This window comes from Trichomycterus rosablanca, chromosome 9 (genome assembly GCF_030014385.1).
Source record: "Trichomycterus rosablanca isolate fTriRos1 chromosome 9, fTriRos1.hap1, whole genome shotgun sequence".
NCBI classification, from domain to species: domain Eukaryota; kingdom Metazoa; phylum Chordata; class Actinopteri; order Siluriformes; family Trichomycteridae; genus Trichomycterus; species Trichomycterus rosablanca.
The window spans coordinates 20,298,370-20,312,686 of NC_085996.1; the positions used below are offsets into that span (position 1 = coordinate 20,298,370).

A 14,317-nucleotide genomic window follows, 5' to 3' on the forward strand; every position below is an offset into this window, starting at 1 on the left:
TCTTGCTGTGAGACAATAGCGCTACCCACTTCACCATCGTGCCGCCCAGAGAATTAACAATTTTCAGATTATTGTTTTTATTGCATTTTACTCCCTTTCTGGAACTGGGGTTTGTATTTGAATCCAGTATGGTTATGAACATAAATGAATACACAGAAATATATACACACCCAATTCCAAAAACACTGAAAAGAGTTATGTTTAACACTGTGTCATAGAGCCATTTTTTGACATTCTGTGGTAGTTAGGGGACTAAAGACAATGAATGTTGTAGTTGTGAAAATTAATAATTGTTTTTCATTTATTTTTGATATAAGACTTGAACAACTTAACAGTTTAGGGTTTTCTTTTGTTGTATGCTGCGCTTCATAATGCACCACATGTTTTAGGTGACAGACAGGACAGAACACCAGGCATGGCAGTGTTGCACTTAGTCTCTTACTATGAAGCAACTTTATTGGCAAAGGTTTTTTTTAAGTGTTCTTAAGTCCATGTGGTTATATTTATTACAGAATCATTTCTGATTTTCAGTGTAGTCAAAAGTCACTGGTATCAATATTGTCTTTTATTCATGCCCTTTAGATTTCTCTGGATAACTTTGATCTTTTAATAGTGATATGTACTGTGGGTATCTCCAAATTCTCCAAACCTGCATTGAAAAAAGGCTGTTCCTAAATTGTGTGAGGATTTACTTGCACCTTTTTTTTACAAAGTGACAAACTGCAACCCATCCTTGTTGAGTGACTGAGCCTTTTACTAATGCTCCTTTATACCCAGTTATGATGGCATCACTTGTTCCATATTGACTTGTTTTGCTGTTGAAAGTTCCGAAATAGGTATTTTTTCCATTTCACAATCTTTTGAGTCTTATAACCCCAAATCAGAAAAAGTTGGGATAGTATGGAAGATGCATATAAAATAAAATAAAACCTCTACTTTGACTTTTACTTCATTGCAGACAATATGAACCCAAGATGTTTTGTATGGTCAGCGATATTTTATTTGTTAATATACATCCATTCCTGCATCCATCCTTCCATCCATCCATCCATCTATCTAACTATCTATCTATCCACACAAACATACACCAAAAGGGGAATCCAAAAAAAGAAGGAAAAAGTCAAGAACCAGAAAGTACAATGATCAGTAAACAGGCTTGGTACACACTGTAAATAGAAACGATACTTCGCAATGAACTGAACAAAGCAAACAGCTTAAATAGACAAGGCACAGGTGCAAACAATCAGTAATCAGGTGAGGCTGATCTGGGATAGGTTGCCAGCTGCATGCTATAGGTCATTTGATCACCCAAGGTACCCTGAGAAATGGAGTCCCCAAGGGCTAGGCCAAGTACTGAGCCAGTACCCTAAATTTAGGGTTGTACATTGTCCTGTCTTATTTTTGTGAATGAGTTGCAAGCATCAAAATAGTCTAAATTACTTACAGAAATCAATTGATTGATAAGGTAAACCCTAGGGTTAAAAGAAATATCTCTTCTTTGTGATGTTATGAATAAAATACCACTAAAAGATGGAACTGTCGCCTCACAGCAAGAATGTCCTGGGTTTGATCCCCAGGTGGGGCGGTCCGGGTCCTTTCTGTGTGGAGTTTGCATGTTCTCCCCGTGTCCGTGTGGGTTTCCTCTGGGTGCTCCGGTTTCCTCCCACAGTCCAAAGACATGCAAGTGAGGTGAATTGGAGACACTAAAATTGTCCATTGTCCATGTGTTCAATATAACCTTGTGTACTGATGAATCGTGTATAATGAGTAACTACCGTTCCTGTCATGAATGTAACCAACATGTAAAACATGACGTTAAAATCCTAATAAACAAACAAACATAATTAAATTGAATGTGCATTTTTATTACAATAATCCACATCTAGATTTAATCTTGAATTAAATTTGTAGTAAATAACAGCTTAATTAATCTTCTGTGTGAACAATTCTAAATATTATTAATTAAACTGTTCACATGACACATTTCCCTCTCTTAGAATTTACCTGCTCTAACAGCGAGTTTGGCATTGGACGTGTAAATGACAAAGTATTCAAACAGTGTGAAGGAGATGTCGTTGGAATTCAACAGGCACAGTGTGATTCAACAGGAGACTGGAAAAGAATATTTAGCAACTGCACTCTTCGGGTTATCCAGGATCTGGCAGACCAAGCAAAAGTATTGCTAATTTGTGTTGCTTTCATATAAAAGATAAACACGTTTGTTGTTGGTAATGTAATAATGCACTTTTTTTTAACAACAGAATTTAGATGTGCGTGATATCCCACAGTTTGCTGCTAATCTCAGTGCTGCTGTTATTGGGAATGCTAGAAACATCACTATGGTTAATGAGAATCTCTTGAAAGTTGTTGATTTGCTCAGCACAATTGCCTCCGTTGCCAAAACACTCATGATCAACAAAGAAGTGATGACAGTAAGTACATGATTTTACAATGTTTTTAAACCTCTCCTGAGTTTGTAGAAGGTATTACTTATGTAATTAAGTAGTATTCAATTAGTATAAATTGACTTGTTTAGGATTTGTTGAAGCCATAGTATCTAAATGGTGAATGATAACAGAAACAACTTATAAAACAAGAGCATGAGTTTAAAGCAACTGAATCATGATTACAAGCACAAATGTACAGATGTGTCTTTTAGAATGATTGTCAATTTAAAGAATGTATAAGTATGTGAATTGGCTCTTTGATATGTAAGATTTAAAAAGCAATATCCTCTCTACTATTTATAGAATTCAGGTTTTTCAGCCTAGTGGGCTTCCAGTTAGCTTATATATATTGCTTAGTAGCCGACTACACTGTTGATTTCCACATCATCACCAATAGCCAATAGCAAGTGGAACTCAGAGGCACTAAAGTAGAGTTGGGCGGTTCCTGAATCACCCAGGTTAATGATTCAAATCTTCGTACTGGGTCCCAGGTCTCAAGGCGAGTGAGCAGACTCACTAAGAACACCGTGGACTCAGATGATTTGGCTAAGCCGGCTTCACTCCAGTCCGTGAATCTAAGTAATAAGTTAAATATTTCAATAAACAAGCGATTAAACACACTGGTGTTCGTTATGTGGCTGATTTTATGCACATGCTATTATTATTATTATTATTATTATTATTATTATCAGTAGTAGTGGTATAGATTAGTAATGCAGCATATTTTCTCGTAAGCAAAACAACAACAAAATATAGTTATATTATTAAAATGCAAATGCTTACAGGCTAGCCCTTCCCCATGGTAATTTATTGACTGTTTGTTTTGGTGCCACTGTGGCTGCCTGACTGGGTCAAGTTACCATGGCAATATGTTGTTGACCATCCCCCTTGAACCCTTGACCCATTAATATACCCATCTGATTGGTAGGTGAGTCCACCCCTTTCTCCCCCCTCACCATGTTCCTATCAAGATTCCACTTAGAAAAAAGTGTCAACCTGTCACTGACAATAGAAGTGTGAGGTGCCAAGAGAATTAAAAGAGAAGGATTTATTTACAGAAGATGAGTGCATGAAAGACAAGTAATATTTGGATGCATTTTCATTAGGGCTGTCGTTAATCATGTTAATTAATGCAATTAACACGTTAAAATTTGAATCGCGATTAAAAAAATTAACCGAGATTAAAATTTTTAATCAAACAATTTTTATTGGGTTATGTTTGTGCCACGTAAATATGTGTCTCTATGGTAATTTGCGCTGCTTTAACACAGCAACATTGTGCTTATACTGTAGAGATAACCCGGGCTTTTCCAGTTTGCGTTGTGAGTTACAAATTACTCGAGCTGCTGTTGCTACATATTGTGAAATATCGGGTATTTTAAATAATCATTTTCAAAAAGCGTGAGAAACCATCACTAGACAAAATTACAGTTAGATAATCCTTTAATTGAAAGGATTATTTCAATTATGTAAGTATTAATTAACGCTTTAATATCATCTTTTGTCAGAGCACAGATTTGTCTCGTCAGGCGTCTGTGCGCACGGATACGCGTTACAGGCTAAATGAGCTCAGACTCAGTCTAAACTTTAGATACATTTGTATGTAAAGCACATAGACTACACGTCGTGAGAACATTACAAACACTGGTGTTAAATGGATCGCAATGGACTGTATTAACGCTTTAACATAGTTAACGATGTGGGTCAACATGACGTTATACGTGTTGCACAGGGGCGTAACTACGGGGGGGCGGGGGTCCTCCACAACATAAACTCAACCACTCACCTCATTAACCCCCCCCAACCCCCCCGGCCGCACTCGACAGGTCGTTATTATTATATTACAATATTTTAGTTAAGTAAAATTAAAATAACTAACACTGTGCATTAAAAATACCAGAGGCAGGAATTTGGACTTGAAGTGTAACTTCTGAGTGAGTACTTTTAATTAATTCTGATCAGCTATCAGTATATGCAATTTGTTGAGGGGGCCCAAAAATGTTTTTTTGCACTAGGGCCCATGAGCCACTGGTGTTGCATCTAGAAATGGTTTATATTATGAGCACCTGTTTTCAGTGGCAGGGTTATGAACAGGAAAAGCTTCTCACTTTTGTCAGATAATGTGAACAGACTTGTCATTTTGAATAACTGGCTGAAAGATGGGTAGCTGTTAACAACTCTATATAGGCATTGGCTGGCTTTCTAAAAATAATTTAGATTTAATAATTTTATCATAATTTTATGAATGTTTTTATTGGTAAACATGTTCTTGCAATAAAAATGTGCATAACTTCAAATTGTGCTGAGTTATTCGTTAGCAATTAATTTCGATTAATTTGGTTCTTTAATGACGATTTTAGTCGCGTGACAGCCCTAATTTTCATTTTAAGTTGTGTTTGTTTTTTGGTGTGTGGAATGTATCTGTAACCTAATAATGTGCCTGTGGATCCTTACAGTTGTAATTTTTTTTATTTACCACCACTACACTAAAGGCAATGTATTTGGAAGGGCTCTTAGAAGAGCCCTTAAATATAAGTTGGAAACTAATGTACTGCCAGACAACCTTGAGCTCTTCTATGATGTGTCTCTTTGAATAGACAACTGTCAACAGGAGCATAAACATTGTTGGCTAGCAAAGACTTCCTGGAGAGAGAAGGCGGGTTGTAAGTGCTCTGACCTTGCTCTTCTTGCTTTTTCCCCTTCCATCCACTTTGATGGAGGAGGCTATGCAGCTCAGCAAAATGGGTCTCCCATGTACCGCCTGTCCCCCAGGCTTCAGAGGTGTTTCTCAACAAAACCCTCCTATGATGAGGGTTGACAGCAGAGTGACCTTAGGGCATTTGTTGACTTGGGTTCTACTGTCTACTTTATCAATGCCACACTGGTCAAAGCCCTAGGCATCCCCACCCTTTTCCATGAACACTGTTGACAGTCAATCACTAGAATCAGGGCTGTCACTCGGAAAATATCTGCTTACCCAGGCTTTTGAATTGACCTTAATTCTGGGGTTTTCCTGGTTACAGCACCACAACCCCGGGATGGACTGGTTTATCGAGTGGTAGCAATTTAAGGTTCCTTTTGTCAATGGACTTGCCCCAGGGATGCCTCAAACAAACCCTACCTGCCAGTGGCACCAGATAAAGTGATCGATCTTGCTCCCAAACAGGTAGCTATGGATGATTATACCCAAGAAGCCCTCAGCCTCAACCACATCATTTGTTATGGCTTTTTTTTGTAGAATAAAGGACTAACAAGATTGAAATGAAATCACTATTAAAGATCGGCACCCCCCGTCCCTAAAGAATTCAGAATTTGAGCCACTGCAGTAAGCCTTCATTTTTACCAACTTGGATATCTGCAGTGCCTACAATATATCAAGTGAAAGATGGCATTTATTACCCTGTTGAGTTTCTATGAATATAAAGTAATGCCCTTTGGGCTTATGAATGCCATCTTCAATCATTTTTAAACTAGGCACTCTGGGAAGCCTTGGTATACTACACATCTGTCAATTTGGAAGATTTCCTGATTTACAGTAGAGAATGAGACAAACACATAAGACGTGTTAGACGCAGTTAATCCTTGAGAACCAACTTTATGTCAAATTCGAGAAGTTGCAGTTTTTTACCAGCTCTGTAAGCTTCCTTGGGATTATGGTTTCCAGTAGTTGTGGATGGATCAGACAAAGATAAAAAACCATCAACAAATGAACTTGCCCCACTTTGGTCAAGCTGGTTCAATGCTTCCTGGGTTTTGCTAGCTTCTGAAAATTAAATGAGCTTCTGAAAATTAAACTTTAGCACTGCTGCGCCACTAACCACCCCGCCTGCAACAATTACCTGAAAATGACATCAACCAACCCTACATCTTGTTTGAAACATCTGCTCTGGGCGGAGTATGCTCACAACACCCTAAGGCACTTTTTAATCAGTATGTCTCTGTTCATGTGCCAATATGATTACCACCCACCCATGTTCCTTGAGCAGGAACCCGAGGTTATGCTGTCGTCAGCCCTTAACTTAGTGAGGTGCTGCAAGAAGGCTGCCACCAACCAAAAGAGGCACCTGGGACCCTCTCTTTGTCCAGGGTAATCAGTTTGGCTGACAACTAAAGACCTTTCTTTTGCTCTGAAGTCCAATAAATTGCCCCCATATACATTGGTCCAGTTAAGATCATTAAACAAGTTAATCCAGTGGCTTACATGCTACAACTGTACCACAAGCAGGTACTCTGTAGCTCAAGCAGCACTGCCCCCCACACCAAAACCGCTCTCCAGATCTAGTTGCTGGGGCATCTGCTTATACCGTCAAATGCCTGATAGATTTACTACAGGTTATGGATGGTAAGCAGTATTTAATTGACTTGGAACAGCAATCCTGGGTGCCCTCTCATAACATCTTCGACACAGCACCAATCTTGGAATTCCACCAAAACCAGACAGCATGACTGGGAACTTCAGGAGCCGTTCCTAGAAGGAGGGTTCTGTAATGGGTAGGTCAGCTACAAATAATTTCTTTAACCAAAGCAAGCAAAAAACCACCTGTTGTACTTCGAACTGAACTACAAAACCCACAAGCTGCAGCACTCATCATGACTAATGTGTTGCAACATATTCGAATCTATTAAATCGAATCTACCAAATCTACTACGACTGTAAGGTAAATGCTCTACGCATGTATTTTTTCCCTCTCTTAAATGCTAACACGTGTATCTAAAAGACACCTTTCACCTCTAATTTTATCACCTCCTGATTAGACTTCTGTTAGTTAGTGCCCAGTGAGAACTATTGGGATTGTGACCTTGAGGTGGTCTGTACTCTTGAGCACTCTCTTTCCCTAGATACTTTTTTCAGACTTTTCCAGAGTGTATGTAACCCCTTAAATCCTTTGGACTCAAATTCATTGCTTTGGTCTTTTCATGACCAGTGGGCAGCCAGATGCTCAGACTGTAGAGCAAGTGCAGCAAAATGCTCTACAGCATGTTACTGATTCTCACCTTGGGCGATCATTTTACACAAGTTAACTGGTTAGGAGTTTGTTGATTATGATGTTTGATTGCATGTTAAATATATGTAAAGAGAGTTGTACAAAAAAGGAAAAGTATACAAAATTCCCACAGATTTATAATTATAACTTTTGGAAAGCTTTCCGTTAGTGGTGGTAAATTCAGTTAATTTTATGGACTCGGGTTAATCTGAGTCACTCAGTAATGTGATCCGGTTCACTTGGGTCACTTGTACTGACATTCTGATTGCAATTGATTTACTGCATGAAAACGCATCCAAATATCACGTGCCTTCCGTGCACTCATCTTCTGTAAATAAATCCTTCTCTCTTAATTCTCTTGGCACCTCACAATTCTCTTGTCAGTGACAAGTTAACACTTTTTCTAAGTGGAATCTTGATCATGCGGGAGAGGGGGGTGGACTCACCTATACCAATCAGATTTATATTAATGGGTCAAGGGTTTAAAAATACCATGGCGGCTATGATACTCCTTAAGTGGTACAGTACTAAAGTAGCCTGTAAGCATTTGCATTTTAATAATAGTATAACTATATTTTGTTGTTGTTTTGCTTACAAGAAAATATGTTGCATTACTAATCTATACCTTGACTACTGATAATAATAATATTAATAGCCTGTGCATAAAATCAGCCACATAACGAACACCAGTGTGTTTAACCACTTGTTTACTGGAATATTTAACTTATTACTTAGATTCACGGACAGGAGTAAAGTTGGTTCAGCTAAACTTTCTGAGTCCACGGTGTTTCTGTGAGCCTGCTCACTTGCCTTGTGTACTTAACAGCAGCCAGTCAGAGGACTCATAGGATCCGGGGTAATTGAGATTTTGGACTCGTGATTCCTGATTCAGTACAAAGATTAACCCGGGTGATTCAGGAACCGCCCAGCTCTACTTTACATGAAGTTTAGAGGCTGTTATAGCCACGGTGGGAGGGGGATGTCCAAAAGCTTATGGTCAGACATGTGTCCACATACTTTTCATTCCCCCAAAAAAAGGGAATTAACCACAGCTTTTTATTTACCATTACTTAGCTTATGTGTTTACAGTTACAAATATCTGATTGTTTTTTTGAAGGATTTCCTCAACACAGTGGACATCATTGCATCACAAGAAGCCCAAGAAACATGGAAAAATTTGAACAAAGATGGTATTGACCAGAATATGTGCTCTGTATTTCTTCAGTCTATAGAAACTATTGGAAGCAGTCTTTCGGATGAGAACTGTAACATAACAACACCAAATATCCAGCTCAAGAGGACGTCTTTTGATCATTCATTTAATGCACTATTTCTTTCAAATATATCTACTGAAGTAGGTATTCCAGCAACTCCAAATAATATAACACACTTAATCACCCTCATAGTTTTCTCAGCTCTTAATAATGTCTTACCTGTTCGAAATGCCACCTACAATGACAGCATTCAGACTGGTACAAGCATCAATGGAGATGTGATTCTTATCAACACCGAGCCTAAGATCACCAACATCTCACTTTCTTATGGTGTTAAAAATGAGTCACTGTCAAACCCTCAATGTGTCTTTTGGAACTTTGATCTTTTGAATGGTATTGGAGCATGGGACTCAACTGGATGTGAACTAAAGCCTATAAAAAATCAAACTGAATATACATGTGAGTGCAATCACACAACCTCTTTTTCAATCCTGATGTCTCCCTTTTTCCCAGATAATGATGCTTTAGCTATTATATCTTATATTGGCGTTGGCATATCAATCATCAGTTTGATTTTGTGCCTCATTATCGAATCCATAATCTGGAAATCAGTTACAAGGAATGACATGTCTTACATGCGCCACATCTCCATAGTCAACATTGCCCTGTCTCTTCTGATCGCGGATATATGTTTCATTATTGGAGCATCTCTTGTTAAAAAAGGAGAGAAAACGCCAGTGGGTCCCTGCAGTGCTGTGACATTCTTCATCCACTTTTTCTATCTGGCTCTTTTCTTCTGGATGTTGCTGTCTGCTCTTTTGCTTCTCCACCACATCATTATGGTCTTTTCTAGAATGTCCAAAGCAAGGATGATGGCCATAGCCTTCACTGTCGGCTATGGTGCCCCATTAATCATTGCTGTTATTACAGTGGCATCGACTGCAGGATATGAAGGATACATACATGAGAGAAATAGTTGTTGGCTTAACTGGGACAAAACTAAAGCTCTCCTGGCTTTTGTGGTTCCTGCTCTTACTATTGTAGTTATAAACCTTGTGGTACTTCTTGTGGTTTTAAATAAAATAATGAGAAGAGGAATTGGGGCCACCACTCTGCCCAGTGAAAAACATATCATAGTGGTTCTTGCCAGATGTGTGGCCATTTTAACACCTCTCTTCGGACTGACCTGGGGATTCGGCATTGGGACCATGGTGTCATCAGATTTTGGGATTCATGTAGTGTTTGCATTTCTGAATTCACTACAGGTAATAACAATATTTTTTATTGTTTCTATTATAATTAAAATAATTTGTTATTTCATGCACCCGAAGTATGGCTTAACATTAAGGATAGAGTCTGCAATTTGCTACAATTTTATTTTTGTCACCAGTTATTTACATTTGCTGCATTTAACAGACACTTTTATCTAAAGCAACTTACAATTATGAGTGAATACAAATTAAGCAATTGAGGTTTAAGGACTTTGCTCAGGGGCCCAACAGTTGTAAATTGGTGGTGAAGGGGCTTAAGCCAGCAACTTTCTGATTACTAGTCCAACTAATAATCAGAAAGTTAACTGCTGAGCTACCACTGCCCTGTTTATAGCTTGGCTCATATTTAGTTATTATTGCCAAACTCTTGTACATCACAAAGTCAAATCTATACAACTATTACATATAACTATAACATCAAAATGTTACATTTATAAAGAAAACTTGTAAGTGCTATAAAATTGACCTGATTTTTCACATAACTTTCAGCATTTCAGTTACCCCTAAATAAGTACTTAATTTTTAAACTTAACTCATTTAAACAATTATAATAATCTAAGTAAAACTTTTTCTCAAAAAGATTTTACTCTAATTAAAAGTACTTGTATTTATATATAATATTTATATTAAATGTGATACAGCTAAAAAGCCAAAGTGAACATTTTAAACATCCGTGTCAGTATAATAGATTTTTACAGTATAATTGATCATGGTGCCTGATGAAAAGAAGTGGTCGACAACTGCACACAACGACTGCACACATGTCAAAGCTGATAGTCTACAGCTATTCTTGGTCAGGGTAGTAGCCTGGAGTAGAGGAGGAAGTTACAATTGAGAAACTGGACATAACTACATTGGGAGAGAGAAAAAAAACTACCTATAGAATCTACTCAAAAATTGTGAGGTAACAATTTGCACTCAATTTCTTTGGGTAGATTTTACTCAAATTTAACATCTCTAAAATACTGAAAGAAAGTAGGTAAAATCTACTTAACACATCTAATTTTTTCACACAAATAATTACTTAGAAAAAAGTGTGTAATATTTATTCTTTAATTGCCAGTAGAAAATATTAATCTATGTAATAATTATATCTATTAATTAATTTATATCACTAATTAGCCATTGCTTAGGCAGTGAAAGACAAGAGTTGAGTGCGCTAAATCGGGAGGAAAATGGGGAGTAAATGCATAAAAAAAAAATTTGCCATTACTTATTCAGGAAAGTTTAGCTTTACCTAAAATTATTGCCATACACAGGTTAAGTATTTATATTTTAGAATTAATCATGTCTTAAAAAATAAAGACATTAAGTACAAAAGACCCTCTGTACTTTGCATAGTTTATTGAACAATTCAAATGTTTTTCAAACACAAGCATGATGGCCTAGTGCCACATTTAAACTTAAATCCGAGTTTGTTCTATTCAAGCTATTTACATAAAAAGTTATTAGTTAGTAAATAAAAGTACAAAATACAAGTACAAAATATGTATGTATGTATGTATGGTCAACATGAGATGTATTTAAAATTATACAGTGCTTATGCTAATTATGTCTAATTAGGTACAGAAACTTAACTCAAGCCTCATCTATAAAAACATATAAAAGACAAAACCAAAACATAATTGTGAAATTAATTATATTTTCCGAAGTTCTTCCTAGTTTAACTCATTATGCTTTAACAGCAAAGATGGCACCCGTTCCACTCACTGCTGTCGGCAGGTTAAACTTGAGCGGAACGTCTTTCTTGGCTCAGTACATCACATTAATTAGTTTAAATTCTTGTCTCACACAGCCGACTACATATCTTGTGATAAACTTTAAATAAGTTAACATTTATATTCTTGATGCGATAAATGGAACACATGTTAAATGTGAGGGGAAAAAGAGGCGAGAAACTTCCCAGGTCATGTGCTCGTGCACAATGCAGTGCAGAACCAATAGTTTTTGAGTACAGTTTATGATATTTTTTAAAGTTGCTGTTGTTACTTTTAACAAACGGGTAGTATGGGTAAGATTTACTCATTGTTATTTATTTTACATGCTGACTAATATACATAAGAACATTTTAAACAATTTGTATGGGTTGTATTTCTACAACCCTCCAAAATCATTTTTACAGTGTATAGCTAAGCAATGTACTGTATTCTACAATATGCAGATTTTTTATGCAGATAATGTTAACACACAGGCAAGTCAACATTAGTAAACACCAAAACTCAAAAAGCTTAAAAACAGTGCAGGGTTATGTAATGCCTAGTTCACACTACATGATTTTTGCCCTGATTTTCGCTCGCCGACTGGTTGGCGCTAGATTTGCCAGCTCGGGAGCAACTTGGCGTTTGCTCGGCGATCGAAACTTAGCTCTCAATTGCTATGTGTGAACTACTCAACAAGCTCGACGACCGAAGAGAGATATCTAGCTTGTCAAAAATCTGAATTTGAGTTGCCCGACTGGCAATGACTGCGGTGTCGAACAGCCAATGAGAATGCAAGATACGGTGTCAGGAGAAACGCAGGGGAGGAGTTCATCAGCATACACACAAGTTTTATACAGTATTTCTGACCTTATCGTTCATTACAAAACATAACACCAACATTGCATTACAATATTTATTAACCTCCAACTCACTATAGAACAATTCATGCTGTTCGTGTAGCCAAATCCACTCGGATTCATTTATTTTTTCTCTTTGATTTTACGCTGCACATCAGCGCACAAACTTTGATCACTCGCTACTTGTTGACGTGCATTTTTGGACGTGGTATCATTAAACCCCTCATCACTTTTCGCGTGACAAAACGTAGTTTAGGAGAAGCTTGCCTGCAATGCTTGGTGATAGATCGTGTAGTGTGAAACCCCCTATCGCCGATCAGTCGTGTAGTGTGAAAGCCACAAAAACTTGAAAGACTTCCGATTACAAGAGATCCAGTTGTGTAGTGTGAACTTTACAAGCTAGAGCTAAGAGACAGAGTATCTAATTAGCATTTGAGTTAAAAATTTTATTAATACATGTAATGTAATACAATGTAATTACCCTAAGGTTGTTAAGTTTACAGTGTGAGGTAAAGCTGAAAAAGTCTTACCCTCACAACTATAAATATATCGTTTTCCCCAGAAGTATTCATAAAGTCCTTAAAAATTTTATGCCATTAAAAAGAAGATTAGGAAATTGTATATTTGATATTAGTTCTGCAAATAAATATATTTAAGCATATATTGTATTGATAAATATTGTTTTGATATATGTATGTACAAAATATGTGGAAATATTAACTACATAATGCTGTCTTGTTTGTTTTTAAAGGGTTTCTTTGTTTTAGTATTTGGAACTCTAATGGACCATAAGGTGTGTACACTCTTACACTCGTTCATTAATAGTTCAAAAAGATCAGCTAAGATCATTTAAAGAAATTAACAATTATGGAAACACACACTCCCTCACTTTCTTAACCGCTTATCCAGTTAGGGTTGCGATGGGGTGCTGGAGCCTATCCCAGCTTTTCAATGGGCGCAAGGCACACAGTAACACCCTGGACGGGGTACCAGTCCATCGCAGGGCAGACACAAATACACACACACACACATTCACCGATAGGACAATTCAGTGTATCCAATGAACCTGACTGCATGTTTTTGGACTGTGGGAGGAAGCCGGAGCTCCTGTAGGAAACCCACGCAAGTTTTGAATAATTAGTAAACTGTTACAGTTAAAATTACATATATTCTAAACTAAATCCACAACACAAAGTCTTTCGGAATTCACTCTGTAATATGTAACATACTGTCTTTTTACTTTAGTCTAGATTTTGCTTTTTTGTAAAAACATTTAATAGTAGTAGGCTTGCATTACTGGTACAACATGCTTAATAGTTAATAGTTTATTGTTGTGTTTTTGTAGATTTATGAGGCACTTGCAGGAAAGCTAAGGCTGAGGAGCATTAGCTCTAACTTTACTGAGGTAAAAACTGACATCATTCCTTTTTATCTATGTGTGCTTTAAATCAACAGTAAATTTAACACTTGTTACTACTATATATCTACAACCCAAAAATCAGTATGGAAAAGTTGGGACAGTATGGAAAAAGAAAAAAATGCAGAGTTTCTTACATTTACTTTGACTTTTATTTAATTACAGATAGTATGAACCCAAAATGTTTCATGTTTTGACTAGCCAACTTCATTTTATTTGTTAGTAAACTGTACATCCATCCCTGCATTTCAGGCCTGCAACAGAATTCCAAAAAGTAATAAGGTAAAAATAATAATAATGATGTGATTTCAAACAGGTGATACAATTATTAAAATGGCAGTGTCAAGTTCTCCTGGCTTGGAGTCATCCGGAATGGACCATCACACAGTGAAGTGTGTACTGGGGTCAGACGAATCAGTATTTAAT

General features: G+C 37.0%; 1 protein-coding gene across 1 annotated transcript in view; it reads left to right on the forward strand.

Annotated features, from left to right (window-relative positions):
* The window catches only part of LOC134320845 (adhesion G protein-coupled receptor F5-like), a 41,417-nt gene extending 27,496 nt beyond the window's left edge, over positions 1-13,921 (forward strand). The window contains exons 11-15 of the mRNA XM_063002478.1: positions 1,998-2,176; positions 2,262-2,432; positions 8,550-9,911; positions 13,226-13,267; positions 13,820-13,921. Of these exons, the coding sequence (XP_062858548.1) occupies positions 1,998-2,176; positions 2,262-2,432; positions 8,550-9,911; positions 13,226-13,267; positions 13,820-13,921 (1,856 nt within the window). The remainder of the gene's footprint in view (positions 1-1,997; positions 2,177-2,261; positions 2,433-8,549; positions 9,912-13,225; positions 13,268-13,819) is intronic.
* Positions 13,922-14,317: the final 396 nt, after the last annotated feature.